The 25710-nt window shown below is 61.9% G+C and overlaps 4 protein-coding genes and 1 non-coding gene across 6 annotated transcripts; 2 read left to right on the top strand and 3 right to left on the bottom strand.

Annotated features, from left to right (window-relative positions):
• Positions 1-483: 483 nt before the first annotated feature.
• LOC141954577 (discoidin, CUB and LCCL domain-containing protein 1-like) lies at positions 484-11217 on the top strand. Its single transcript, XM_074894244.1, has 15 exons — positions 484-618; positions 3273-3494; positions 5869-6006; positions 6348-6399; positions 6621-6693; positions 6924-7057; positions 7205-7242; positions 7368-7562; positions 8301-8422; positions 8525-8693; positions 8787-8879; positions 9027-9117; positions 9317-9354; positions 9526-9642; positions 10722-11217. Exons 1-15 carry the CDS (start codon positions 513-515, stop codon positions 11111-11113), a joined length of 1980 nt encoding a protein of 659 aa, XP_074750345.1. The 5' UTR covers positions 484-512; the 3' UTR covers positions 11114-11217.
• A 225-nt stretch (positions 11218-11442) lies between these two features.
• Positions 11443-11572, bottom strand: LOC141954814 (U11 spliceosomal RNA). The gene has a single exon (XR_012632266.1). It is a non-coding gene; the product is annotated as a U11 spliceosomal RNA (small nuclear RNA).
• Positions 11573-11881: 309 nt separating this feature from the next.
• Positions 11882-20285, top strand: TAF12 (TATA-box binding protein associated factor 12). Of its 2 annotated transcripts, none has more exons than XM_074894243.1 (6): positions 11882-11987; positions 15293-15544; positions 16872-16949; positions 17246-17360; positions 18254-18342; positions 19813-20285. In XM_074894243.1, exons 2-6 carry the CDS (start codon positions 15377-15379, stop codon positions 19846-19848), a joined length of 486 nt encoding a protein of 161 aa, XP_074750344.1. In that variant the 5' UTR covers positions 11882-11987; positions 15293-15376; the 3' UTR covers positions 19849-20285. The 2 variants fall into 2 exon arrangements, with proteins under 2 accessions (XP_074750344.1, XP_074750343.1); XM_074894242.1 differs by lacking the exon at positions 11882-11987 and adding an exon at positions 12987-13449.
• Positions 20286-22314: 2029 nt separating this feature from the next.
• On the bottom strand, positions 22315-23766 carry LOC141954644 (ras-related protein Rab-39B-like). Its single transcript, XM_074894351.1, has 2 exons — positions 23552-23766; positions 22315-22747 (listed from the first exon to the last, which is right to left on the bottom strand). The coding sequence occupies exons 1-2, from the start codon at positions 23764-23766 to the stop codon at positions 22315-22317; spliced, it is 648 nt and encodes a 215-aa protein (XP_074750452.1).
• Positions 23767-24332: 566 nt separating this feature from the next.
• Positions 24333-25703, bottom strand: LOC141954665 (ras-related protein Rab-42-like). Its single transcript, XM_074894380.1, has 2 exons — positions 25453-25703; positions 24333-24750 (listed from the first exon to the last, which is right to left on the bottom strand). Exons 1-2 carry the CDS (start codon positions 25701-25703, stop codon positions 24333-24335), a joined length of 669 nt encoding a protein of 222 aa, XP_074750481.1.
• Between the last annotated feature and the right edge of the window lie 7 nt (positions 25704-25710).

The following is a 25710-nucleotide window of genomic DNA, read 5'->3' as shown; positions in this document are numbered from 1 at the left end:
CGGCCGGCAGCACCGCCCCGCGGCTCCCCCCGCCAGGCCGGGACACGAGTGACAGCGCGGGGGGAAACCAAACCACGGGGGATTCGGGCCCTCTGCCAGGACGGCCCGGGGGCGGCGGGAGGGGGGCAGTGGAAAGCGGTACCGGGCAGCCTCAGCCCCTCCCGGGGGCTCCGGACCCTCACGGCGGGTCCGTCCCCAGCGTCCACGGCCCTCAGGGGGCATCTGGGACCGTTCCCAAGCCCCGCCTCGGGGCTCCGCGTCCCCCTGCCCCGAGCGAGGCCCCCCGCGCCGGTGCCCGGGACACACCCCCCCCATCCCCATCCTAGCCCGGCCGAGCCCCCGCTCCCCTTCGCCGGGCCGTGCCGGCTGACGGACAGCGCGGCGGCCCAATGGCGACGCGGGGCCGGGCGGCGGCAACCAATGGGCGTGGCGGGCAGGCGGGGGCGAGCGCGGGGCGGCGGGCGCGGCGGGGCCGCGGCGGCGGCGGCGGCGGCGGCGGCGGCGGGAGGAGGATGCGGGCGGGCGGCGGGGCGGCGCGGGGGGCGCTGGCGTTGGCGCTGCTCCGCCGCTGCCTTCTGCTGGGCCCGCTGGGGCTGCGCCCGGCCGGCGGACAGGACGGTGAGTGCGGACTGCGGGGCACCGGCGACGGGGGACCTCGCACCGGGACACGGCACCGGGAGTTCTGCTCCCACCGGCACCTCCGGGGCTCGCTTTCCCTCGCTGGGATGGGCTGTGCGCCGCGCCCGGGATGGGGACCGGGACTTGGGTCTGGGATGGGGACCGGGACGGGACGGGCTCCCCTCTGCCCCGGTACCGATCCGAGACGGGCTCTTCACTGTGTCCGGACCGGGATGGGTTCCCCGGTACCGATTCAGGACGGGTCCCAGCTGTCCCCAGACCGGACCACAACCGGGACGGGGTCCCCGCCCTCGGTCTGCTCTGGTACCGGACGGGACGAGCTCCCCGCTGCCTCCACCACCCCCGCATCACCCCGATCCCGCACCCGCTTGGTCTCCCCGCAGCCCCGTCCCCGCTCCCCCTGTCCCACCCTGCGCCCGGTGCCAGGGTGCCGCCTGCCCCGGGAGTCCCGGTGTCGGCTCCATCCCGCAGGGCTTTCCCCGGGAACTCCTAATCCCCAGGGACCCGACTCTGCCCCGGTTTAAGAGGATCACCGGAGCTTACAGCCGGGAGAGCCGGGCAGCGGGCTGCATCCCGGGGATGCTGCGGACCCCGGCAGCGTCGCTCCGGGCGGGATTTGGACCCACCGGGGTCCGGGAAGGCCCCGAGGGAACGTTCAGCCAAACCTCAACCCAAAGACACGATTTTCCCCGGTGCCGCTTGTTCCCAACTCATCCGAGAGCGAGGAGACAAGGACGGGACATCTAAAGCATCGTCCCCAGCGAGGGGAAACTGAGGCACGGGATCCGGGACGGGATCACCGGAGCCAGAGCCCCGCTGCCGTTCCCCAAGTGTGACGTGGGAGACATCCTACGGCGGGTTTCCCCCGGATCCCAAACCCCTCGGTGGACGCGGGGGAGCTCTCCCGGGGCCGGCAGCGTGCCAGAGGCGGGAGCGTGCCGGGCTTTTCCCGGAGCATCGCCCTGTTGTGTCTTTCCTGCATCCTGTGAGAAAACAAACAAAATCCCTGGCAGGGGGGATGGCGCAACGGGGGCCCGGCCACGGCTTCGCCCTCACACAGCGGAAATCCAGTTTTCCCATTTTTTTGGCAATTGTTTTTTTTTTGGGGGGTGGTGTTCCCGTGACTGGGGGCAAGTCCCCAGTTCCCCCGTGGCTCTGCCGTCGCTGTTCCCAGCCCCTCGGTAGCATCTTCGGAGCCAAATCCCCGACTGCGCCTGCAGCTCTCGGCTTATCTCTGGCATGCCCGTCCGGCATGCGCCGGTCACGCTCGGGATGCTTTTACCGAAGATTTCCTTTCCCAGGATGGGTTTTTTCTTGGGATAGGTCCCCCCAGCTGCTCTGCACCCACTGGCCGGGGGTTGGAGCCGGGGGGGGTCCATCCAAGACCCCCAGCCCGGGCGGATGTGCCAGGCTGTCCTGGCCAGAGAGGGTTTTCCATGCAGATCCTGATGACTCTGACCTTCCTTGCTGGAAACCCACACAAAATACCCCAAATTTTCCTCCCCCCGGCACAGCAGCCTCTCTGTGAGCTGTTTTCCCGGCAGCACTGGGGTGTCCTGTGCCATTACCCCCATCCATCCTGCCCCCAGTGCCCCCCCGCCGCCCCAGAGGGCCTGATCCTTCCCAGCTCTGCCGTAACAGCAGCCGCTGCCTGGCTGGGGCGGGGAGAAATTGGAGATTTCACAGGATAAACCCCTCCGGTTTGGCCACCAGCCCTTCCCGCAGGCTGAGGAGGATTGGGCTCTGTGGGGGGGCTGGCATCTTCCGCCTCCAGCCTCCCCCCTTTTTTTATCCCAGCAGGATTTTCCCCCGCTGGTGCTTTGTGCCGTCTCCCGGCGACGGCGAGGGGAGCCAAGGCAGGGGCCTGCCATCGCTTTTCTTTCTGGCTGCGCCGGGGTGATGCTTGGCAGGAGCAACAACTTTTTGGGGATTCGAGGGGGGAAGGGAGGTTGAACGATGGACCCCCACATCCCCCCCAGCCCACGCAGAGGGCCTGGGCGGTGCTCCCTCTCCTCCCTGCCCTTCCCCGCGCCCCAATCCTGCCCCGGCTCCACCAGAAATCCCCTCCGGTCCCGGACACCGGATGCTTTCAACTCAAGTTTCCAGGATATTCCCTCGTGCATGGGGGGTGGAGAGCCTGGAAAAAAGCCCCTTTTGTGGTGGGTGCTGGCATCGCCCTGGGGAGGAGGCGATGGGGATGCAGCTGCCCAAGGTCATCCTCAAGGTCAAGGCTGCAGCCAGGGGTTCCCAGGGGGCTGCTGGGTGGTTACAGCCCTATTGGGGGGGGGGGTGTGTATCTCCTCCCTGCATCCTTTTGTATCCCCCAAAATTGGGGTGCTCCTGGCCTGGGGGATGGAGAGGAGCTGGAGGTGCAGGTGTGTGCTGGGTGGCTGGGGGGGAAACTGAAGCAGCTTCATCCCTGGATCCCCCCCCCGGGGACTGTCCCTCATGGGGGGGGTGGGGGGGAGTAGCTAGAAAAGCCACAAAAAAATGCTATTTCAAACGAGGAAAAGATTTGAAGGGGCTGCAGGTGCCTGTGGGGTGTCCCCGGGGCCATGTCAAATGGGGAAACTGAGGCAGGGAGCAGCCTGGCTGAGCCCCCCACCCCCCCCCCCCCCCCCCTCTCTCTGCAGGGGACGGCTGCGGCCACACGCTGCTGACACCCCACAGCGGCACCCTCAGCTCCAAGAACTACCCGGGCACGTACCCCAACCACACCGCTTGCCGCTGGCGGCTGCGCGCCCCCCCCGGCACCTCCCTCCTCCTGGCCTTCGGGGACGTGGACCTGGAACCCTCCGAGCGCTGCGCCCGCAGCTCCCTGCTGCTCGCTGACCCCCAGGCTGGCACCGCCTATGGTAATGGCGGGGGGGGGGGGAAACTGAGGCAGGACTCGCCGAGGGGGTTGGGGGGGGGGCAGGGGGGTGTGTGATTTCACATTATGTAAAGTCCTGGATGAGGAGAATATCAGGAAAATCTGGCTTTTTAGCTGATTTTGTCTTGGGGGGGGGTTATCTGAGGAGGGGGGTGTCTGAGGACAGGGGTATCTGAGGAGGGGGATAGCTAAGGAGGGGGGTACCCAAGGAATGGGGTACCCTAGGAAGGGGGTACCCAAGGAAGGGGGTAACTAAGGAAGGGGGTACCTAAGGAAGGGGGTACCCAAGGACAGGGGTACCCGAGGCAGGGGATATCTGAGAAGGGGGACACCCGAGGAGCAGGGTATCCTGAGGAGGTGGAGGGGCTGTTGCCAAGCCAGGGGGGTTTGGGTGGGGGAGCACCCGGTTGGGAGCAGATGCAGCCGCTGATTAATTGATTCCGTCCGCCCAGCCGCTGCCCAAACGCTTCCAGGATTTTCCCGGAGAGATTTAATGGTTTTGGAGAGATTTGGCAGCACTAGGAGCGCAGCGGGGGCTGGGGGAGTCATCTGGGGTGGGGGGGGGAGTGTCACTGTTGGGGTGTCAGAGGGGTGGGATGGAGGAGCAGCCCCGAGGCCCGGTGAGGGGCAGGGGACACTGTGGGAAACGCGGGGTGGAAAGGAGCCAGCTGGATCCGCCACGGCTCCGGGATTTTTCCCTGTTCTCCAGGGCTTTCACCCTTTCTGGGCTGGTACCCAGAGGGGTGACAGTCACACATGAGGTCCCCCGTCCCCTCTGCTGTGGCCTCAGGGACACGTTTGTCCCCATCTCCTGGGACCACAAAGCCTGGCCCAGGCTGAGGGGTCCTGGAGCAACGCAGGAAAAGGGGGACCCCCAGATGATGCTCCCGGGGGGCTGGGGGGGCGGCTGGGCCCCCGCAGCCCCTTTGGGTGCCTTCGGCAGGGCCGTGCATGCCGGTGGGCGGGGGGTGACATGGGGCTGGGCCGGGGTCCCACTCCCTCGCCTGTGGCTGACGCCAGCCCTTGAGGAGTCCCAGATGTTTTTCGGGAAGCGGCCGGAGCAGGCGGAGGCTGCGGGCTCCCTCCCGCTGACTCAGAGCCGGTGTCTGGCGCCCGGCCTGATCCTGCCCGGGGACGTGCCGGGGTCCCCGTAGGGGTGGTGGCCTCCAGCCCGTGGCTCGGCCGAGGGGTCCCTGGCACCCAGGGGGTCTCCAGAGCCGCCGGCTGGGTGGGCACTGTACCAACACCGTGACAGCATCTGCCCAGGGCAGCGCTGGCATCTGGTGGGAAATCTGTGCATGTGTGTCATCTGCATCTCATCTGCATGTCATTTGCATATCATGCAGAGCCCCCATTCCGTCACACCTGTGACCCTGTGACATCCCTGCACACACGCGTGTCCCCTGGGCTCGACTTCTCCGTTAAATACAACCTGGGCAGGGCGAGGGTGTGGGTTGGGTGGGGAAACTGAGGCACGGCACGACCCCCATGGTGGCCCCGTGGGGACACAGGGACGCAGCTCCCTGTCCCCAGGGCAGCGATGGCATTTGCTCAAAGCATCTGCGGGTGCCCCAAGGCCCCGGTGATGGACAGGATAGAGCAGAGAGATGGAGGGAGGGTGGGGGGGTGACAGTCTGGGGATTGGGGCCATCTCTTGTCCCCGGTTGGAACCAGAGATGTCCCCAAGGAATCTGCCTGCCTGCTAAGCCGAAGTTTTAATCAGGGAGATGGAGACCGCAAATTAATTTGGATTAAACGGGGGATTTAGGAGGCAGCTTCAGCCATGCCTGTGAAAGGGCAGATGGGGAGGGGACAGGGACACAGCCCCCATTTTGGGGTCCCACGAGGCTGTGCTGTGTGTGCCAGCCCCAGCAGTGAGGGCCGCGGTGGCAAGTGCCCAGTGAGGGCTGGTGGCCACTCGCACCATGAAGAGGCCCTGGGTGGAAGCGTTTCTGGGAAGGGAGGGGGGTCCCTGCCCAGCCGGGAGCCCATCTGTCCCCGCTGGGGGAGGTGGGGACATCTTGGGGACCCCTCCGGGAGCCTGGTCCAGCTCTAACCCCCCTGCCTGGGGGCTGCGTCCCCCCTGGTGCTGCTTATAGCTACGGGGGGGACAGTGGGGACAGGGTGAGGTGTGGGGTGCTGTGGCCCCAGTCCCCCCCATAGTGTGGATGTCACCGCTCTGGGCATGGGGACACCCTGGGGGTTGAGACCACCCTGGTGTGGGACCACCCTCGGGGTGGGACCACCCTAAGCACAGCCCAAATGCCTGAGCCAGGGGAGGTGACACCCCGGGGTCTGGGTGCCCGCCCCTGTCCCCAGGGAGCCCCAATCCTCTCCTGGCCCCGTCCCTGTGCCAGGGCCCTACTGCAGGAACGCCGGCCCCGCCGCCCCGCTCCTGGTGACAAACTCCAGCGCCGTGACCGTCCTGTTCAACAGCACCAGCCACCGCTCGGGACGAGGCCTCCTCCTGTCCTACGCCACCTCACAGCACCCAGGTAGGGGGGAGCGTCCCCCAGGGATGTAGAGACCCCCCCTACCCCAGGCTGTGTCCTGGGGGGGTGGGGGGGCACAGCCAGGGCTCGAGGGAGCTCCTTGCTGACCCCAGGGTGGGCTCCCTAAAGACCCCCCTGGCTGGCAGCACAATATGGGGGACCCCCCCCTGCAGCACCCTGAACCCCCAGGTCAGTGGGGACCCCAGTATCAGACAGAGCCGCAGGTGGTGGCGTGGCGATGGCTGCAGGGACCGAGGGGTCACCCCTCCCTGCCCCCCTGGGGCAGAGGTGGGTGCTGGGGGGCAGGTGGGGGTCCCTCACCCTGGGGTGTCCCTGCCTTGCAGACCTGGTCTCCTGCCTGGTTCGGGGCACCCACTACACCCAGGAGCACGTCAGGTGAGTGGGCGGGAGGTGCCAGGAGTCCCCGCTTTGGCATGTGTGTCCCCTCCATGTCCCCATCAGCCCCGGTTTCATCCCCATCCCTCTCCTGGGTGCTCGGGGCTCACCCTGGGGCTTTTGGGGTGCAACTGCGGCAAGTTGGGGAGCTAAGTGGGTGTTCAGAGGGGGTGGGGACGGGAGCGAGCCTTGACCCCCCCTCCTCACCTCGTGTGTTTCAGTGTGTACTGTCCTGCTGGCTGCAAAGACATCGACGGGGACATCTGGGGCAACCCCAGCCAGGGCTACCGGGACGTAAGTGCAGAGCCCGGCTCGCCCCGCGGGGCACCGCACTGTGTGGGTCTGCACCCCGCTGCATGGGTCAGCACCCATGGGTGCACCCGCCAGGGACAGTCCCCAGCACGCATGGCTGCTGCTTGTCACCCCCCAGCAGACTGCAGAGGCGGGGTATGGCCATGGGGTGCCCCATGGGAGGTGTGGGGGGGGTGGTGGTGCTGCCCTCACCCCTCCCCTGCTCCCCGCAGACCTCGGTGCTGTGCAAGGCGGCCGTGCACGCCGGGGTGATCGCGGATGAGCTGGGGGGGCAGGTCACCCTGTCCCGCCAGAAGGGGATCACGCTCTATGAGTCGGCCTTCGCCAACGGGCTCCACTCCAAAAGGTGGGTGAGAGGTTGGGGGCACCCCGGCTGCACCCCACACCCAGCCATGGGACTCACCCCGGGGACCTGCCACCCCTCGATTTCAGAGCCCCCCAGTTTGCTCGCCTGGGGACCCCCCTGATACTCCCCCCTCTTTCCTCCCTGCAGGGGATCCCTCTCCGAGAAGCGGCTCATATTCCACAAAGGTATTTTTTCCCCATTTCCCCTGAAATTAATCCATGATTTTGGCTGCCAAACCTGGTGCCACCCCCACCCCACCATGCCCAGTTGGGGGTCCCGGGCTCCCATCCTGCCGTCTCCCCGTTGCCAGCCTGCAGCGATGCGCTGGAGGTGGCCACCTTCAACGCCTCGTCCTGGTGGCACGAGGTGGACGCGCTGGGCCAGGACCGAGCCTGGGTGGCCCAACGGGCAGCACTCGGCACCGCCGGCCACTCCTGGGCGGCCGAACCCGGCTCCGAGGCCGCCTGGCTCGAGCTGGACCTGGGCACCCGCCGGAACGTCACGGGTGAGTGTCAGCCATCGGCGGGGAGGGGGGGACACACACCAGCTGGTCCCTGGGCCACCCTGACCACTGTCCTCCCCATGGTGACATGGCTGCCAGCCTCACTGACCCCCCCAAAACTGCCCTGAGCGGTTGCACCCCCCCATCATAACTCCAGGCGGCATTGGAGCTCCTTGTGCTGTGGTTTTACTGGTGCAAACTGGGATGCTGACAGCACCAACACCCCCAGCCCGTGGCTGTCCCCTGTCCCCATTTTGTCCCTGCCTGCGCCCCCCCCCGCCGCAGCCGTTTCTGGGATGAACAAGTTAATATTATGCTCTTGCATCTGGTGCCAGCGAGCGCCTTTTGTTCGGCCGGAGCCCGCCGAAAGCGGGGGCTTTGTGCGGCGGCGGCTGGCGACCGCGGCGAGGAAAATGGGGACATTGTCCGGCCGGAGGCTGGAGGCGGGAGGAATGCGGGGCCGGCAGCCGGGGCCGGGGGTTATCAGCTCCTGGGGGCAGAGCGGGGGGGGTCTGACACCCCAATCTGCCACCCAAATCCCCCACCCAGGGCTGGAGGGAACCCCCCGGGGGGGTGACATGTCCTGCCCGCCTGGTCCCCTCCTCACAGGGCTGTGGGTATCCCAGAGACGGGGGTTATTCCGGCTGGGAAAGCTCTGCCCTGTGCAATGGGGCATGTTGGGGTACAGGGTGGCCCCCCCAAGCCCTTCCCCTGGCGCCGGGCTCGCTCCTGCACCAACAGGCATCATCACCAAGGGCTCCTCCGAGCAGTACGACTACTACGTGATGTCCTACCGGGTCTCCTCCAGCCGTGATGGGAAGAACTGGAGACCCTACAGAGGCAGCGGTGGCCAGGAGGACAAGGTGGGCTTGGGGTGGGGGACACACACGACACAGTGGGGGGGTCACAGCCCCCCCTGACTGCAGACATGGGACCACTGGCACCCTCTTCACCCTCCCTGGTAGGTCTTTGAAGGCAACACCGACAGCCATGGGGAGGTCTCCAATGCCTTCATCCCCCCCATCGTCGCTCGCTACGTCCGCATCACGCCCCAGCGCTGGCACCAGCGCGTGGCCTTGAAGGTGGCCCTGGTGGGCTGCCAGCTGGCCCGGGTCCGTGCCCCCCGGCCCTACGGTGAGCCCCTCGGCCCCTTCCCCCCTGGGGACCTCCTCCTGCCCACGCAGGCAGTGCTGGTCCCGCACCCATGGTCCCCGCTCTGCCCCGCAGTGCCCAGCGTCCCCAGGGAGGTCTCTGTCCCCACCAGCCACCCGGCCGGTCACACACCCATCCCCGGCATCGCCCTGGACCCGGAGAAGGCAGGTGGGTGCCACAGAGGGGGCGGGGTGCTGTCCCTGGGGTGCAGCATCATCTTGTGGGTGCTCCAGGCACCAATGGACCCACTCAGGCAAGATCCCCGTCCGTGACAACTCTCTGGCACCCATGGGTGACGCTGCCCTCCCTCCCCAGGCTCCACACTGCTGGTGGTGCTGCTCGTCAGCGGCTTCGTGCTCCTCAGCTCCAGCCTCCTGCTGCTGGCTTTCCTCTGCCGCAGGAAGAGGTGGGTCCCCATCCTGCCCCCCGCTTCGCTCCAGGGGACCCCACATCACCTCCCCAAAGTGCGGCGGCTCCATTCAGCAGCTCGCCAGGTCCCGAGGGGCGCAGCCATTCCTCCCCCCCTCCCCCAACTCCCAGCAGGTGCGAGGAGGTGGGTGGGGGTAGCTGGGACCCCTCACCCCATCTCGCTCTCCCCTTGGCAGAAAGTCAGCGATGGAGCTGAACGGTGGGATCGCGAAAGGTAAAGGGTCCCCAGCACCCCCTCCCCGGAGCCAAAATCCAGGAGAGGGGCAGCAGGTTTAACCCTGAGCTGTCCCACCCCCCGGGTCACCGCTCTGCCCCCAGGACACGGGGTGCTGGCGGTCCCCAAGGGACGGCATGTGACAACCGGGGGTTTCTGCTCTCGGCTCAGGGTACCCCAAAGTGGAGTCGAGCCCGGGGTGCTCCCTGCAGAGCCTGCCGCCCCCCAGCTCCGCGCTGGCCTCCTTCCCCACGGCGCAGGGGGACCTCAGCCAGACCCATTCACCAGGTAATGGGGACATCGGGGCACAAACGGGTCCCTCAGCCCAGAGCCACGTCTCTCCCATTATACCCTGGGGTGCCCATTCCCCCCCTCAGCACCACTCTGGTCCCACTCCTGTCCTGCATCACAGAATCCTTCAGGTTGGAAAAGCCCCTTGGGATCATCGAGTCCAACCCTCAGCCCAACTCTACAAAGTTCTCCCCTACACCACATCCCCCAACATCTCACCCAAACGACCCTTAAACACACCCAGGGATGGTGACTCCACCCCCTCCCTGGGCAGCCTATTCCACTCTCTGACCACTCTTGCTGGGAAACATTTGTTCCTCATGTCCAGTCTGAACCTCCCCTGTTGCAGTTTAAAGCCGTTCCCTCTTGTTCTGTCACTAATCCCCTGGGAGAAGAGACCAGCACCAACCTCTCCACAATGTCCTTTCAGGGAGCTGTAGAGAGTGATGAGGTCTCCCCTCCCCTTCTCCTCCTCACACTGAACAGTCCCAGCTCCTTCAATCTCTCCTCACAGGATTTATTCTCCAGGCCCTTCCCCAGCTCGTTGCCATCCTCTGCCCTCGCTCCAGCCCCTCGAGATCTCTCTCGTATTGAGGTGCCCAAAACTGGACACAACACTCCAGGTGTGGCCTCACCAGTGCAGAGCACAGGGGGCTGTCACCTCCCTACTTCTGCTGGTCACACTATTTCTAATCCAAGCCAGGATGCCGTTGGCTTTCTTGGCCCCCTGGGCACACTGCTGGCTCATGGTCAGCTGCTTGCATCATGGTCCGGTGCAAAAGGGAGCCCCTGGCAGGGCTTATTATTTATCTTCAATATTATTATTGTCCCACCTCAGACCCCGGTGTGGGCGTTGGAAGGCACCAGGAGCTCTGTGCCCCTGTGGGGTGGGTGTCCTGCCCTGGATGGGTTTTGGCACGTGTCTGCCCAACTTCTCCCAGTCTTGGGGATCCAGATGTGCCCATTTTTTTTCCCCCATCCCACCCACATCTGGAACAGCACCGTGACCCCTTCACGACTGTGGGGCCAGCCCCCCACCGCCATCCCCAGCTCAGACCCCGCCGTCCCCGTTGCAGAGTACGCCGAGCCGGACCTGGTGCAGGTGAGCCCCAGTAGCCCAACGGGCCCCTCCACCTTCAAGCCGCTCCTGGACGAGGGCTACACGCTGCCGCTGGTCGTGAGCCACTACGACGTGCCGGGAAAATACCACGAGTACGCCGAGCCGCTGCCACCGGAGCCCGAGTACGCCACGCCGTTCAGCGAGCCCGACGGCACCCGCCGCAGCCCCGGCGGCATCACGGGGGTCCCCGGTTCCCTCCCGGTGCGATACGATGCGCCCGCTCTGCGCCCCGGGGAGCTGCTCACGGGGGATCCCCTGCCCTGGGGGCTCGGCGCGGGGGGGCGCCCGGAGCGGACTGTGCCCTCTGCGGAGGGGCCTCTCGGCCACGTGTACCACGAAGCCTTGTGAGGCTGGTGAGGAGCGAGCGGCTGGGGGGTGCGGCGCCCCCTCCCCGCCGTCCCGGGGGACGTTTTTTAAGAACAATTCTATTTAAATACATACAAACACGTCTACAGCTGCGTCCTGACCGCTCCCGCGCTGCTGCCAACGGGCTCGGGGGGCGCCACGGACCCCGCGACCCATCAACGGGCTCAGGGGGGGGCGCCACGGCCACCCCCCCCCCCAATCCATCAACGGAGTCGGAGGGGCACGACGGGCCCGCTGCCACCCATCAGTGCGAAAGGGGGCGCGACGCTCCCCCCCCTTCCATTTCTCTTCCTTTTCACCGCAGCCGCGCTCAGGGCGCCGGAACAGGCGGTTACCGGCGACCCCCCCTTACAAAAATTGTGCTTCCGAAATCTCTTGATGTCGATTCCGCGGGGGCGGCCGCGGGGCCCCCCCGTGCCACGCACGGCAGAAGCCCTTTTTAAAGCTGCGCTTCCACCCCGCCGGCACGGGAAAGCGCCAGGATACTGCTGCGCTCATGGCGAGGAACGCGTCCCGCCCGAATAATAGCGCATGGATTCCTATTTTCCCGCTCTTTCTTTACATCTTCATCGTTTCATTCTGCCAATTTCTGCGGTTTTACCACCAAAAAACGCCGTTTTCTCGCCTCGCTGGCCCCGATGTGATATGCAAATCGCGCGGGGCATGCTGGGGCACCCCCACCGGGGAGGTGAGTGGGCGGGGAGGCGCGCATGCGCAGAAACGCTCCCCCCCTGATTGGCGGCGCTGGAAGCGGTTCCGGGGCGCGGCGGGCGGTGCCCCCGGAAGGGCTCGGGGGACGCGGCGGAGGGAGCGCAGCCGGCGGCGGTGCCTCGGTCCGCCCGCGGGTCATGGGGAGGTACGGGACGGCGTTCGGGCGGGCCCGCTGCTGGTGTCGGGAGGCTCCGGCTGTTTTACACCGGGTTTCGCAGTCTAAAATACGGAGGGAGCCGGGAGGGAGCCGGGGGTGGGCGCGGCAGGCCCTGCTCCGCCGCTCACCGGGCCGGGCCGCGGGAGGGCCGGGCCTGGAGCCGGGGTCAAACCCCCGCCCGTGTGGCGGTCAGCAGCCGGGGGAGGGGGTGTCCCGGCGCCTGAGGGGTGACCCCGCAGCCCTGACAGGCGGGGCCCGGCTCGCTGTGGGGCCGTGTCGGCTCCGGGTGGCTGTGGGTGACCTTGGCCCTTCCCGACGGCTTTGGTCGCGGCTCCCCGGCAGCCAGTGGAAACGTTTTGCACGGGGAGGTTTCGTTCGGTCCCGTGATGGTGTTCCCTGTGGGCAGTCGTGGGGCTGGTGACCTCTTTAAGCTGGTGGCGGGGAAGATACTGGAAGAAAAACCTCTTTGAGGGGCGAGTATGGAGCTTTTGCCTCCCTAGATGCCAAGTGCCGGCGCTTCGGGGGTAAAACGTGAAGGTGGAAGCTGTGCCTCGAGGAGGAGGGAGGTTTGAGTTACCCTTCAGCATCTAACGAGCACATCCAGGGGGAAAAAAAGGACTTTCTTATTCGTCCCCTTTTAGCTAGTGCACATAATGGATAAGTGCTTATAAGGGATGCTGCCTCTAGCAGCGTAAGGGAGGACTTTGCCTCGTATTTATAACAACTAAAGCAAAACCCAAGAACTTTCCCAGTTTATTAACAGTAAAGAGACACCCGGACCATACAGGCCTTTGCAAACCTATTTAAATATTTTGTGACAATCACTATGTCGTAATGGAAGTGGGAGCCCCCTGAGCACTCCAGGGAATGTGCTGAAGGTTTGTTTGGCTTTAATTAGACTTTAATTATGGCTGTAAGCCCGTGCTGGGGTACCAGTGCTTAACGAGTCGCTGAGAGTCAGTGGTGCTAATTGCACCCACCAGACCTATTCCTGCCACGGGGAGAAGCTGCTGTTGCAGAAGTCCGGGCTCACCTGCGTATCGCTGCTGACAGCAGATACCAACGTACTCCGTTCTTCTGACAGAAAAATGGAATTTGGCCAAGTTTCTACTTGTGCTTCAGGATCCTGGGAGACGCCTTGTCCTCTGCAGCAGCGCACGCTCACACGCTGCTCGTGTAATATCTTCTGATAAACCCTCTTGCGCCGTAGTAAGGACAACTCGTGCTCTTTTGAGTGAAACTGTTTCCTCTCGTGATCTTGTGATAGAGTGGGTGATACAAAAAATATCTGGTATTCCTGTAGGAATGAGAGTTTTATGGAAGAGGAGGAAGCGAGAGTAGGTTAACGCTGACTGCTGATGTACTGGGAAGGCTTTGGAAAATGGCCTCTCCGTTCGCTGGGCCCACAGCGGTTGCTGATGTAATTAAAGATCTAGACACTCAGATAGCTGTAAGTAAACCGCCGGGGCTTGCCTCGGGGCTGGCATGTGGGATTTGTCCTGGGAATCTGCACATCCCGTTAGTTTTGTGTTTGGTGATCTTAACGGCACGCAAAGGGTGCGATAAGATCCGGAAATGAATGAACAAAACGACTTTATGCTAATAAAGTCATTTCTGCCCAAGGATTTCGGAGCTTTCTCCCCTGCATGGTGGGTAAGAATTCCTGCTTTGTGGGTTTGTGAAATGAGGTGTGGGGTGAACAGCCTGAGATCAGCCTAAGCTAAAACCAGGACTAGCATGCTGACGTGCCTCCTGATCTTGTGCTGAGCTCCTCGTTCAGAAATGCCAGCTGACGGGTTTTAGGGTGCGAGTGTAATGGTTTTCCATCGTTAATTCAGTTAAAATTGAGCTGGAAACTTGCTGAGGGCACTACAAAGTGTGTCTTGGATATAAATCCTCCTAAAAGGGCTCCGTGTCTGTAGGTGCAGCAGTGCATGAGTGTGCCTTGGAATGAAGCACTAAAGCAGCCGCTTCTTGGTACTCGTGTGTGACCTCTGGTTTGTGTTTTGGTATGAATTAATCCAAACTAACAAAGCTTGCTCTGATGAGGGGAAAATGTTTGTTTGTAGCTCAGGTGGCAGATGCTCTGTTCATCACTTTGTATGAGAATACGCTGTAAAGCTGTTTAAACAAACTCTTTTCTTCCTCCGTAAGTAAGTTCACCCTGGGTTGCAGGGGCTTTTCAGACGAGGCGTCTGCTCTCAGCGGCTGCTTCTCTCCCCCTCTCTGGGCCCGACAGCAGCTGCTGCGTGAGGCGCTTTTACATCAAACCATTCCTTAAACGCTCATTTCACGTGACAGACCTGTCACTGCTGCCCACAGCAGTTGTGGGGGTGGAAGGGCCGGGGTTTGGATGAGTTTGGTTTTACGGAGCAGTAAGGACAGAGCAAAGCTTCACCAAGCCTGTGGGGTTTAGAGCCCTCCAGCCACGAAATCGAGTAGTTCCCAGTCAGTCTGTGTGTTAGCTCGGTGGCCAATAACCTGAATAACTTCAGGCACCGAAGGGTGAATGGAAGATCTGAGTAATCAGTTAGGCTGCAGCAACCCACTGGTTGGCTGTTAACAGCTCAGTAAATCTCACTTCATTTCCTGTGGCTGTCGGTGCCATGTGGGAAGAACAAATCGAAGGTGTGGGTGTGCGCGTGTGTTTCTCCGTCACGTTACCTCAGAGCACCCAGACTTGTGCTCTCAGAACGAAAACCAAACGCTTGTTGTCAAGCCCGCATCGAGGGATCACTGCAGGGCAGGCTTGAAGGGTGGTGTTGCCAAAAACAAGACGTCCAGGCTGCGGCAGACACCCACGGGAGCTTGAACCCTGTCTCCTTCGCAGGCCCCCGGAGCGTGGAGGGGAAGACTCGAGCGCTGTGCCTGCCGTTCCCCTGCACCGCTGCCGCGGGGGCAAGCCCTGGCCTTTAGTTAAATCTTTTTGCATGGTCTCTTCCTCAAAGCTGTTTGTGATCCAAGGGAAATGTGTTCAGAAAGGCCCTGACGGGAGGGTGAGGGGTGGATTCAGCCCGAGGAACGAGCAGGCGGGTCGGTACCGCTGCAGAGCTGCTGCCTCTTGTCAGTGCGCTGCCTGCAGCCGCTGTGCTTCTCGGGGCAAACTCCATGTTCCATATACCAGGGAAAGTTTTCTCTTCGCCTAAAAATTGCTTCTCCCTTCTTGCTGCCTCCAGAGAGCCCCAATCCTCTGTAAACTTCTGGGCCCTATCAGGACCCTGCGGACAAAGACACGATCGCCCCGTTGAATTCCTTCTCTGTTTGCTAACTGTGGCTTTCGTTTCCTTTTCCAGTTGATTGGTTTGGGTCCCCACAACCCCAAGAAGAAGCAGGACCTAGATAAGCTTTATGATCTAAAAGCTAAAGCCCAACAGATTATGAACCAGTTTGGCCCTTCTACCTTGATCAACCTCTCCAACTTCTCCTCGATAAAGCCAGAACCAGCCAGCACTCCCCCGCAGAGCTCCATGGCCAACAGCACCACCGTGGCAAAGATGCCGGGGACGCCCAGCGGAGGAGGACGGCTCAGTCCTGAAAGCAACCAGGTAATTTTATCCCTGATTTTAGGACAATGGGGGAGATGCTCAGACCTGCCTGTGGCTTAATTCCTCTCCTTCCTTAAACTACCAGCAAAAACTTAACGTCTATTAAAGTATCAGTTACTGAGTGAGCAAACACCTTCATGTATTTCTTCCCTCCCAGGCACTTCCAGGCTGGATGGGGTATGGATGCTGTAGGTGTAGAGGTTTTTTCAGTCTCAGGAAAATGTCTCTTGGAGATGTGATTGGGAAATTCTTTTAAATGTGGTTTAGATGGGAGAAATAAATGTGCAGGTTAGTAGCCTCTGTCTTACTGGGGTTTATCATCTATCTGCCTCTGTGTGTGTTGCCTCTAAAAAAATGATAAGAAGCTTTGACTTGGTAGACGAGATCTAAAGCCAAATTATGCCCTGAATCACAGAATCATCTAGGTTGGAAGGGACCTTGAAGATCATCTAGTCCAACCGGGGTGGTGCGAGAGGCAGCGTCGCCGCCGGGAGCTGCTGACCCACGTGTGTGTGTGTTGTGATCCAGAGTCTCTGACATGTGTAAAATACGGTGCTGCCCAGCACGTGCTCCAGGAATGAACCCTGATCTGTCTGCGGGCTTCGCTGGCGCCGTGACCTCTCTGGGCAGTGTACTAGTGCCCCGACACAGACGCAGGCACAGCAGTTCCACCGTTGGTGTGAGGGAACCAGGAAGGGCAGGAATTCCCCACGTGTGTCTGGTTCATCTGACCAGGCTGACAGATGAGTGGTGATAACTTCCATCCGTATCCTATCAGACTAAGTGTCCTGTTGTTGTTCAGCAGCAGTAAAATTTCTGCCCCCTGCCATGTTTGGGCTGAGAGGGTGATGTCTTCTGCCCTAGAATAACCCAGCACTCGAAGATATCTCTGGTTTGCGTTTGAAACACTAAAGCTGATAAGCACTAGAGCCGTGGAAATACTTCCTTTGTGTCCTGAGCACAAATTTAGTCTCTGATACGTTGTTGTCTGCCTCTTAAGACTTCTAGTTTTGCCTTTGTCCCCTCTTACCAGCAGCCTTGCTTCAGCCAGTGGCATTTTAGTGCCAGTTTGCTGCAGGAGACTTATTTATCCTGGCCTGCTGCGTTCCACTTTCTGTTTAGAGCAAGGACTGGTGCTTGAAAATGACTCCTTAACACCTGATATTTCTTATCTCTGCCATGCTGAACTGTTGTGCTGTGTCAACACGCGTGACTTGGGCCTCGGCGGGGGGGTAGTGGGGCAGGAGGTCTTTTGTGGCTGTGCTGCATAGGCAGCTGCTTTGCTGAAGCAGGGCAGTAAATCCTTCCTCTTCTCCCACACGCTCAGGTTTTAACCAAGAAGAAATTGCAGGACCTGGTGCGTGAGGTGGATCCGAATGAGCAGCTGGATGAAGATGTGGAGGAAGTAGGTACCAACCCGTGGCAGGGGCTGCAGAAAGAGCTAATTGGGATTTTTCATGGACTGGTGGCCCTTTCTCCAAGGCAGGGAAGGTTCATTTTACACTCCTGTAGCCTCATGTCGCTGCAGCCTTCAGCCAGCCGTGTCTGTTTCTGCGTCCCGGTGTTGAAAAGGGTTTTATAACAGCAATTATAGCAAATGCTGTCGAAATACTAGCTTCCGAGGGTTTATTTTCATACTTTCTGCATAATTTCAGCTGCTCAGTGCTGCTAAGACTGGTTGTTGTCCTTGTTCTGCCACAGATGCTGTTACAGATCGCCGATGATTTCATAGAGAGCGTGGTGACGGCTGCCTGCCAGCTTGCACGGCATCGCAAATCAAACACCCTGGAAGTGAAAGACGTCCAGTTGCATCTTGGTGAGTGATTTTTTTCCCTCCCACCCCCAGGCTGAGAGCTGGGCACATGCCCTGAAGTCAGGGCATGGCCGCAGTGTTGGGCTGGAAATCTGTGAGTAGCTACAGATTTGTTGCTACTTAACAACACCGTAACAACCCGGGGATGAACGGGGTGTCTGCCCCTCACCATCCCCTCTCCAGATTTTGCAGTTGTGCCGTTTGTAGCAGTCCTGTGTTGGAAGATCCCTAGCACAGGGACATGTTTTTACCATGTTTAATGCTGTGCAGCCCTCCACTACGCTGCTTTTCTGAAGCTTTTATAGCTGGTGTGTGGATTTTGGAGCACAGGCGGCAGGCGGGTGTGCTGCTGGGGTGTTTTGTGGTGACGAGGCCGCTCTTGCGGTGGGTGTTCGGGGTAGAGGGTGCTGACCCTCGAGTGTGTCCAGAGAAGGGCAACGGAGCTGGTGCAGGGTCTGGAGCACAGGTCTGATGGGGAGCGGCTGAGGGAACTGGGGGGGTTTAGTCTGGAGAAGAGGAGGCTGAGGGGAGACCTCATGGCCCTCTACAACTCCCTGAAAGGAGGGTGCAGAGAGGGGGGATGAGTCTCTTGAGCCAAGGAACCAGCGCCAGGACAAGAGGGAATGGCCTCAAGCTGTGCCAGGGCAGGGTCAGACTGGCTCTTAGGAAGGATTTCTTTGCAGAAGGGGTTGTTGGGCGTTGGAATGGGCTGCCCAGGGCAGGGGGGGAGTCCCCATCCCTGGAGGGGTTGAAGAGTTGGGTTGACCCAGCGCTGAGGGATCTGGTGGAGTTGGGAACGGTCAGGGTGAGGTTCATGGTTGGGCTGGAGGAGCTTCAAGGGCTTTTCCAACCAAGATGGTTCTGGGATTCTGTGACCCGCCCTATCTCTTTTCCAGAGCGTCAGTGGAACATGTGGATCCCGGGCTTTGGTTCTGAAGAAATCAGGCCCTACAAAAAAGCCTGCACTACAGAAGCTCACAAACAGGTAAGGCGCCTTCAGTAACGCCAAGAATTGCATGGTAGAAGCCTGATACGGGGAGGGCTGTCCTGGACTCCTGGCACGATGTGAATTTGTAGCCTTTTCCAAGTGGTTTGGACTTGAAATCACTTCCTGAGTCACCTCGCCTGTTTGTGCAGAGGGGACTGAGTTTGCTCTGGGGGGGTGCGGTGCTGGCTGCGCCCCAAGAGAAGCAGCACTACTCACTGTCTGAAGGGCAGCCCGGCTTGGAAGGGTTAAAAAACCAGCTGAGAGCTGCAGACAGCAACTTGTCAGCTGCCCCCTTTGCAGATCCTGTGCTCCATCTTTGCAAACACACTGCCAGCTCCTCTGGTTTGCTAGAAAATTCACACCCAGGCATGGGGGGGTTAAATGCTGGTGTAGCCCCTCGAATCTGGAGAAGAGGAGGCTGAGGGGAGACCTCATGGCCCTCTCCAACTCCCTGAAAGGAGGGTGCAGAGAGGGGGGAGGAGTCTCTTGAGCCAAGGAACCAGCGCCAGGCCAAGAGGGAATGGCCTCAAGCTGCGCCAGGGCAGGGTCAGACTGGCTCTTAGGAAGGATTTCTTTGCAGAAGGGGCTGTTGGGCGTTGGAATGGGCTGCCCAGGGCAGGGGGGGAGTCCCCATCCCTGGAGGGGTTGAAGAGTCGGGTTGACCCAGCGCTGAGGGATCTGGTGGAGTTGGGAACGGTCAGGGTGAGGTTCATGGTTGGACTGGAGGAACTTCAAGGGCTTTTCCAACCCAGATGATTCTGTGAACTGCTCCAGGAGCTGGATGTCCCAGGTGAACTGCAGGGCTCTGACCGGTGGCGGCTCAAGCTCCTGGGGCTGTTTTACACCTGCAGCCCACCACTGTGCAGGGTGCACAGCACCTTCTGCGCCTCTGTGAAAGAGTCGGGAGCCTTGGCCACTCGCCACTGCAAGAATTTAAACGGCTGCAAAAAACCTAAAGGCCTGGGAAGGTGTAACAGAGGGCTACACCTGGGATTTCAGCTGTAGGTTGGAGCTCTGGGCTTTTTTTTCCCCCCTTAATTCTGCTTTAACTGAACTGGGCCATCGCTTTGGAAGTGTCGGCTCGGAGCCAGGGAAGGAGCTGCCCTGCCGAGCCGCTGTGTTCACGGGTGATGTCGTGTCTCCGCTCCTGAAGCTCCTTCAGCAGCTGCTGGGTGGGGGGAGAGGAGGCTGCGAGGTGGGGTTTGATCCCGCTGCCCCTCGCCAGCGTCACTGTGTCACTCGCCAGCCCCGGGTGTCGAGGAGAGGAGCGCAGACATTTTCTTTTCCTCTGTCTCCAGCTTGGGACCCCATTAAGATTCAAACGGACTTGAAAGACCAGTGTGGAAACGAGTCAGGCAGTGTCCTGAGAGAACCCGAGATACCTTGTTCCTGCACGGCCACAGGTTGTTTTGCAGGAACCTTGTCTGAGACGCTTGGCTTCCCACGTTTTTCTCTTTCTTCTTGCAGAGAATGGCACTGATTCGCAAAACCACCAAGAAATAGCCCCTGGGAAGAGCCGGGAGAAGACGCCAGTGCATTTTGGGATATCTGCCTCTCCACTGAAGCCTCCACAATGCCATCCATGGGATATTTTTTTTAATGCTTTACAGAGAAGCATATATTTTTTATTAACGGTGCAGCAATATCTTGACTTTGAGGAGATCTGCCAAAAACATTCTACGCCCCCTTCCTCGTTCCCCCTAAGAGCGCAACGTATCTCAAAACAAAGACTTTTTATTTGTGACTTGAAAGTGGTTTATCGTATAAGTGATTATCCAAGGGACAGAGCATTTGGTCTTGTGTGGGACAGTATTAGAAGCATCTGTAGAGGTTTTTGTTTCCTCCTTCCTGCCCCTACCTGCTCCAGTACTTTGTAATGTCAGTGTTTATATAAATACTTGCATTTGTTTTACATGAATAAAGAAATTATTAATCTAAAACCCTGGCGCTGTGGTCTTGTGCTCTTCAAACCGCAGGCAGAGGGATGGCAGTGAGATGGGCAGCCTCTGCCTTGCCAGCTTTCTGCGCGTGGTGCTGCTCTGGTGAGATCTGCCTTGGGGTTCAGAGCGAGGGGAAGGGTTTGCCCGGCCCCGGCCGTGCTCGTGGGGCTGGGCAGGGGATTTCCCCTCAGCCCAGGGTGAGCAGTTTGCCCCTCGCTTGGGCCATTTGGACCATCAGGAGCGGGATGTGGTGACTCTCAGTGCACCCTCAGTCAGTTTGCAGATGACACCCAGTTGGGTGGGAGTGTTGATCTGCTCGAAGGTAGGGAGGCTCTGCAGAGAGACCTGGACAGGCTGGAGCGATGGGCTGAGGGCAACTGGGGGAGTTTCACTAAGGCCAAATGCTGGGTGCTGCCCTTGGGCCACAACAACCCCCAGCAGCGCTACAGGCTTGGGGAGGAGTGGCTGGAGAGCTGCCAGTCAGAGAGGGACCTGGGGGGGATTGGTAATGAGCCAGCAGTGTGCCCAGGTGGCCAAGAAGGCCAATGGCATCCTGGCTTGTATCAGCACTAGCGTGGCCAGCAGGGACAGGGAAGGGATCTGACCCCTGTGCTCGGCACTGGTGAGGCCGCCCCTCGATGAGTGGGTTCAGTTTTGGGCCCCTCACTCCAAAAAGGCCATTGAATGACTCGAGCGTGTCCAGAGAAGGGCAACGGAGCTGGTGCAGGGTCTGGAGCACAGGTCTGATGGGGAGCGGCTGAGGGAACTGGGGGGGTTTAGTCTGGAGAAGAGGAGGCTGAGGGGAGACCTCATGGCCCTCTACAACTCCCTGAAAGGAGGGTACAGAGAGCGGGGATGAGTCTCCTGACCCAAGGACCCAGCCCCAGGACAAGAGGGAATGGCCTCAAGCTGCGCCAGGGCAGGGTCAGACTGGCTCTTAGGAAGGATTTCTTTGCAGAAGGGGTTGTTGGGCGTTGGAATGGGCTGCCCAGGGCAGGGGGGGAGTCCCCATCCCTGGAGGGGTTGAAGAGTCGGGTTGACCCAGCGCTGAGGGATCTGGTGGAGTTGGGAACGGTCAGGGTGAGGTTCATGGTTGGACTGGAGGAGCTTCAAGGGCTTTTCCAACCGAGCTCATTCTGGGATTCTGTGGCTGAGGACAAGAAATCAAGGCTTCTCTGCCTGCCTGGGACATAAAGAAAGGCCGTGTCCCCCTGCCTGTTCCTGCCTGCTCTGCTCAGTCTTAGAGAAGCTGCAGGTGTGTTTGTCGCGGTGAAGAGGCAGCCGGCAGCTCCGCAAACCCCTGCACAACGCTGTGTGTGCCCGCAGGCAGCAGTGGGGCGCATCCTCCCGGCCCGGCTTGTTGCTGGGGCCCTCGGCCTCCCAGTACCTACGGGGGAAACCGCCTTGGCTGAAGTAATTCAAGACCAGGACGGGCTCTCTCCTCAGCTGAGGAGCCCGGGGAGTGCGATCACACCCGTGTGCTGGGGCCGGAGGGAAGCGGTTCCTGCTGCTGGGGAGCGGGGGACATGGAGTTGTTCACCGGCTGCTCCAGCTCCGGGCACCCGGAGGAGCCGCTCTTCGGTGCAGACCCTGCCTTGCCCTCCCGAGCGGGGAGGAGACCAGCTCTGAGCAAAGGGGCTGAGCAGGAAAAGGGGTTCAACACTGATCTGGTGTGGGAGCCGGGGTGCCGGCAGGGCCCGTGGTTCCTCTCTGGGGGACGGGGACCTTGTAGGAAGGGGTTTGGTGAGGGAATGGGGAAGGGGGGTGACACCCGCCTCTGCAGGCTGCTGCCCCGTCCTGCCCGGGGCCCTCACCCTTCCCATGGGCAGCGCTGGCTGCTTCCCCTTCCCCAGGAAAACACGGGCAGGCAGCGAGGTGAGCAGGGGGTGTTTAATGCGCCCTGGCAGTGCCTCGCTGCTCCTGCCTGCACCCCGGCTGCTCGATCTCTGCCTCAGCTCCCATGCACCGCGGTGGGCAGAGCCCAGCGCCCCCCAGCCCCTCCGGGGCAAGCTGCCAGCGCCCCCCAGCTCTAGCACGAGCATCTCTGCCGCTTCTCTTCCTTCTCCGACACCCGAGCCTTGAGCGGCGCCGGCAGCGGGATGCTGCTCTTCACCCCGTCCCACGCCTCGGTGGGAGCCAGCCGCCCCGTTTGCAGCGCCTGGTAGATGGCCAACGTCAGCATCTGGAACGCCTGGACCACATTGCTGGAGTCCTTGGCCGAGGTCTCGATGTACTGCACCCCCAGCGAGGCTGCCAGCTTCTCTGCCTCCTTCCTGCCCACCCGCCGCTGCCCTGCTAGGTCGCTCTTGTGCCCCACCAGCAAGAAGATGATGCTGAAGGGCTGGACCGTGTCTGTCACCTCCCGGTGCCACTGTCGGACGCTCTCAAAGGACGCGCGGTTGGTGAGGTCGAAGAGCAGCATCCCCCCGGCTGAGTTGCGGTAGTAGGAGCGAGTCACAGACCTGGGGCGCAAAGAGGAAGGGGGTGAGCAGCCCCCGGGGCTTCCCTGTGCTGCTTTGGGCAGCATGTCCCCTGCCGGCAGAGCAGCCCCAGCCACGTTCTGTCCCCTGCAACGGGCACTCTGCTTCCAAGTCACCGTGCGAGGGAGGAGAATTTGCCCTTCTGCGGGATCAGCCAGTGGTTCAGGCAGCTCTGTCCCTGCTCGGCCACCAAAGCTCATCTGTCCTCTGCAGCCACAGCCCCCGAGCTCTCCCGTGGCTCACAGCCACGTCCCCGGTGCTCTCCCATCCCCTGCAGCCATGTCCCTCGAGCTCACCCATCCCCTCAACCACAGCCCTGCCATTCTCCCATCCCCTGCAGCCATGTCCCCTGAACTCCCCTGTCCCCAGCAGCCAGCCCGGCCGGTGACGGGCAGCCCCAGCAGGGAGGTGTGAGGGCTCCTGGCAGTCAAGCTGAGGAAGCCACTTTTTGCCCAGCTCCCAGTGGGCTCTCAGCCTCTTCCCCCAGCCCTCTGCAGCTGGCAGGGCAGAGGGGCGCTTGGGGGGTCCCATATCTCCTTTGGAGCTGGAGCAAGGGCTTAAAGGTAACCCCGAGGGCTCCTTTCCCTTGGCGTTGGCTCGCCTGGGCCCAGTGCTGGGCATGGTGGTTCTTCACCCATGGGGCTCCCCCCAGCAAGGGGTTGGTGGGGGACATGACTGTACCCAGGACCTCCCTGGAGTTGGGATCACATCTCACCAGCACCCCAAATCCAGGAGGATACTCAGCTCCACCACCCCTCCCCACCCCACGGCCGGAGCCGGACCCACCTGAACCGCTCCTGCCCGGCCGTGTCCCAGAACTGCAGCTTCACCCGCAGCCCCGGCTCCAGCTCCACGAACTGAACGTAGAAATCCACCCCCACCGTCTGGTTGACGGCGTCCAGGAAGACGCCCTCGGTGTAGCACCGCAGCAGCGAGGACTTGCCCACCGTCGAGTCCCCCAGCATGATCACCCGGAACTGGTACTGCCACCGCGGCTCCATCGGCACCTCCGGCGGCTGCTGGGACCCGCCACCCCCACGCTGGGTGCATGTACAGGCAGGCAGGCAGGCAGGCAGGCTCTGCTCCTCCACCCAGGAGGCGTTCCCACCCCGCCATGGGTGCTGGGTGGCCCCTTTGAAGCCTCTTTCCTCCTTTTATTTTGGCTCCATCCAGCACTCGGCGGGTCCCATTTTCCCCCGGGGTGGCCCATCAAGTGACACGGCCACGTGCAGACATGGCGGGGGGGGGGGGGTGTGTGTTACCCCACCAGCGACGCCCCCAAAGCAGAGCATCTCCCCCATGTCATGGGTTGAGCACAGTGGTGTGTCCCTGCCCAGGGTCCGGCGCTCAGCCCAGCCTTTATTTAGTGTGGAAAAGCCTCAGGTTTATTAAAAACGCTCCTGCGAGGGGGTATTGTTTTTTTTAGAGCCTCCAAATTAAGGCTTGAAGTAAACCCGAGCCTGGGTGGGGACACAGCCCCACGCATCGCCCAGAGGCAGGGGGGTGTGGGGTGGGGAGAGAAACACCCCCGCGGGTGGAGGGTCCTGTGTGTCCCCCCCCATCCCCATCAGCACTGGCAGCGCTCCCGGGGCTCCCCCCGTGCTGGGGCCCGGCTGCGGCGGCTCTGGCTGGGGATGAGCCTGATGCCACCACCGCCACGGTGAGGGGCGAGTCCCCCCCGCCCCAGCGCCCGCTGGATGCCCCCCGCCAACGTCTGGAAAGCCAACTCCACGTTGAGGTTGCTGCGGGCCGAGGTCTCCACGAAGGCCATGCCCAGGGTGGCGGCCAGCTGCCCGGCTTCCTCCGCCGACACGGCTCGCTCGGCCGCCAGGTCACACTTGTGGCCCACCAGGACGAACGCGGGGGGCCCCTCCCCGGCGGCTTCGCGGTACCACTCGGGGACGCGCTCGAAGGACGCTCGGTTGGTGAGGTCGAACACCAGCAGCACCCCCGCCGCGCTCCGGTAGAAGGATCTGGTGATGGATCTGGGCACACCAAGCCGGGGAGGGGGGGTTAGGGGGCACCCCAGGCCCCTGCCAGCCCCCCGCACCTACTTCCCTGTGGTGGGGGCTCAGGGGGGACTTTTGGGAACAGAAAGGGGAGACCTGCCCAGACTATTTGTACCCCCCTTTTCTCTTCAGCAACTCCCCCTCCAGACTGGGGGTCTCCAGAAGTGACGTGTGGGGTTTTACAGGTCCCTGTCCCCCCCCCCCTTACCCAGCCCGGGGTGCAGGGGGGATGGGGCAGCACCCATGGGTGGGTGCTGATGGGGTGAAGCACTGGGCAGAAACGGGGCACCCACAGACCAACCTTTGGGCCCCCAGAAGGCTCCCAGGGATAGAGGCAGTGCAGGACCCCTCCCTCCAGGGCCCTTCTCGCCCCATTTGAGCCTCTTTCACCCCCCAGGAGCTCCTGATGCAATCAGGAAGGAAATCACCCGGTCCCAGCCCACCGGCACCCCAGGACCCACACCCAGCCCTGCTCCTTTGGCCGCCCCCCAAAACCAGCTCCAGCTTCGCCGCAAGCTCAGCACAAAGTTTCAACAGCCCCTTAAAGCGTCACCGCCGCAGCGAGCCCGTCCCCACACGCCCAATCGGGGACTTTATACCCACCCCAGGGTGGGGGGGGACAGGTCAGCTGGGTGCTGGGGTCCCACACGGGGGGCTGTGTCCCCGTCCCCACCTCACCTGAACCTCTCCTGCCCGGCCGTGTCCCAGAGCTGCAGCTTGGCCTTGCCGGCGGGCGGCAGGGGGACAGTGCGGCTGTAAAACTCCACGCCAACGGTGGGGCAGGGGGTGGCCGTGCCCCCGCTCGCCCCCTCGGCGAAGCAGCGCAGCAGCGATGACTTCCCCACCGCCGCGTCCCCCAGCACGATGACGCGGAACTGGTAATGTCCGCCGGGATCGGGGACATGGGGGGGACCTGTCACCGTCCCCATGCTGGCA

This window comes from Strix uralensis, chromosome 25, assembly GCF_047716275.1.
Source record: "Strix uralensis isolate ZFMK-TIS-50842 chromosome 25, bStrUra1, whole genome shotgun sequence".
In the NCBI taxonomy this organism is placed as follows: Eukaryota; Metazoa; Chordata; class Aves; order Strigiformes; family Strigidae; genus Strix; species Strix uralensis.
This window is presented reverse-complemented; position numbering and strand designations above follow the sequence as displayed.

Bases quoted from the DNA above. Each gene is read 5' to 3' on its own strand.
- LOC141954577 (XM_074894244.1), top strand. From the start codon at position 513: ATGCGGGCGGGCGGCGGGGCGGCGCGGGGGGCGCTGGCGTTGGCGCTG. The intron at 6,007-6,347 runs GTAGGGGGGAGC...CCTGCCTTGCAG, and splicing joins CGCCACCTCACAGCACCCAG to ACCTGGTCTCCTGCCTGGTT. The intron at 7,563-8,300 runs GTGAGTGTCAGC...CTGCACCAACAG, and splicing joins CACCCGCCGGAACGTCACGG to GCATCATCACCAAGGGCTCC.
- TAF12 (XM_074894242.1), top strand. From the start codon at position 13,381: ATGGCCTCTCCGTTCGCTGGGCCCACAGCGGTTGCTGATGTAATTAAA. The intron at 13,450-15,292 runs GTAAGTAAACCG...TTCCTTTTCCAG, and splicing joins ATCTAGACACTCAGATAGCT to TTGATTGGTTTGGGTCCCCA. The intron at 17,361-18,253 runs GTGAGTGATTTT...TCTCTTTTCCAG, and splicing joins AGACGTCCAGTTGCATCTTG to AGCGTCAGTGGAACATGTGG.
- LOC141954644 (XM_074894351.1), bottom strand. From the start codon at position 23,766: ATGGAGCCGCGGTGGCAGTACCAGTTCCGGGTGATCATGCTGGGGGAC. The intron at 22,748-23,551 runs GTGGGTCCGGCT...TTTGCGCCCCAG, and splicing joins GCCGGGCAGGAGCGGTTCAG to GTCTGTGACTCGCTCCTACT.
- LOC141954665 (XM_074894380.1), bottom strand. From the start codon at position 25,703: ATGGGGACGGTGACAGGTCCCCCCCATGTCCCCGATCCCGGCGGACAT. The intron at 24,751-25,452 runs GTGAGGTGGGGA...TGGTGTGCCCAG, and splicing joins GCCGGGCAGGAGAGGTTCAG to ATCCATCACCAGATCCTTCT.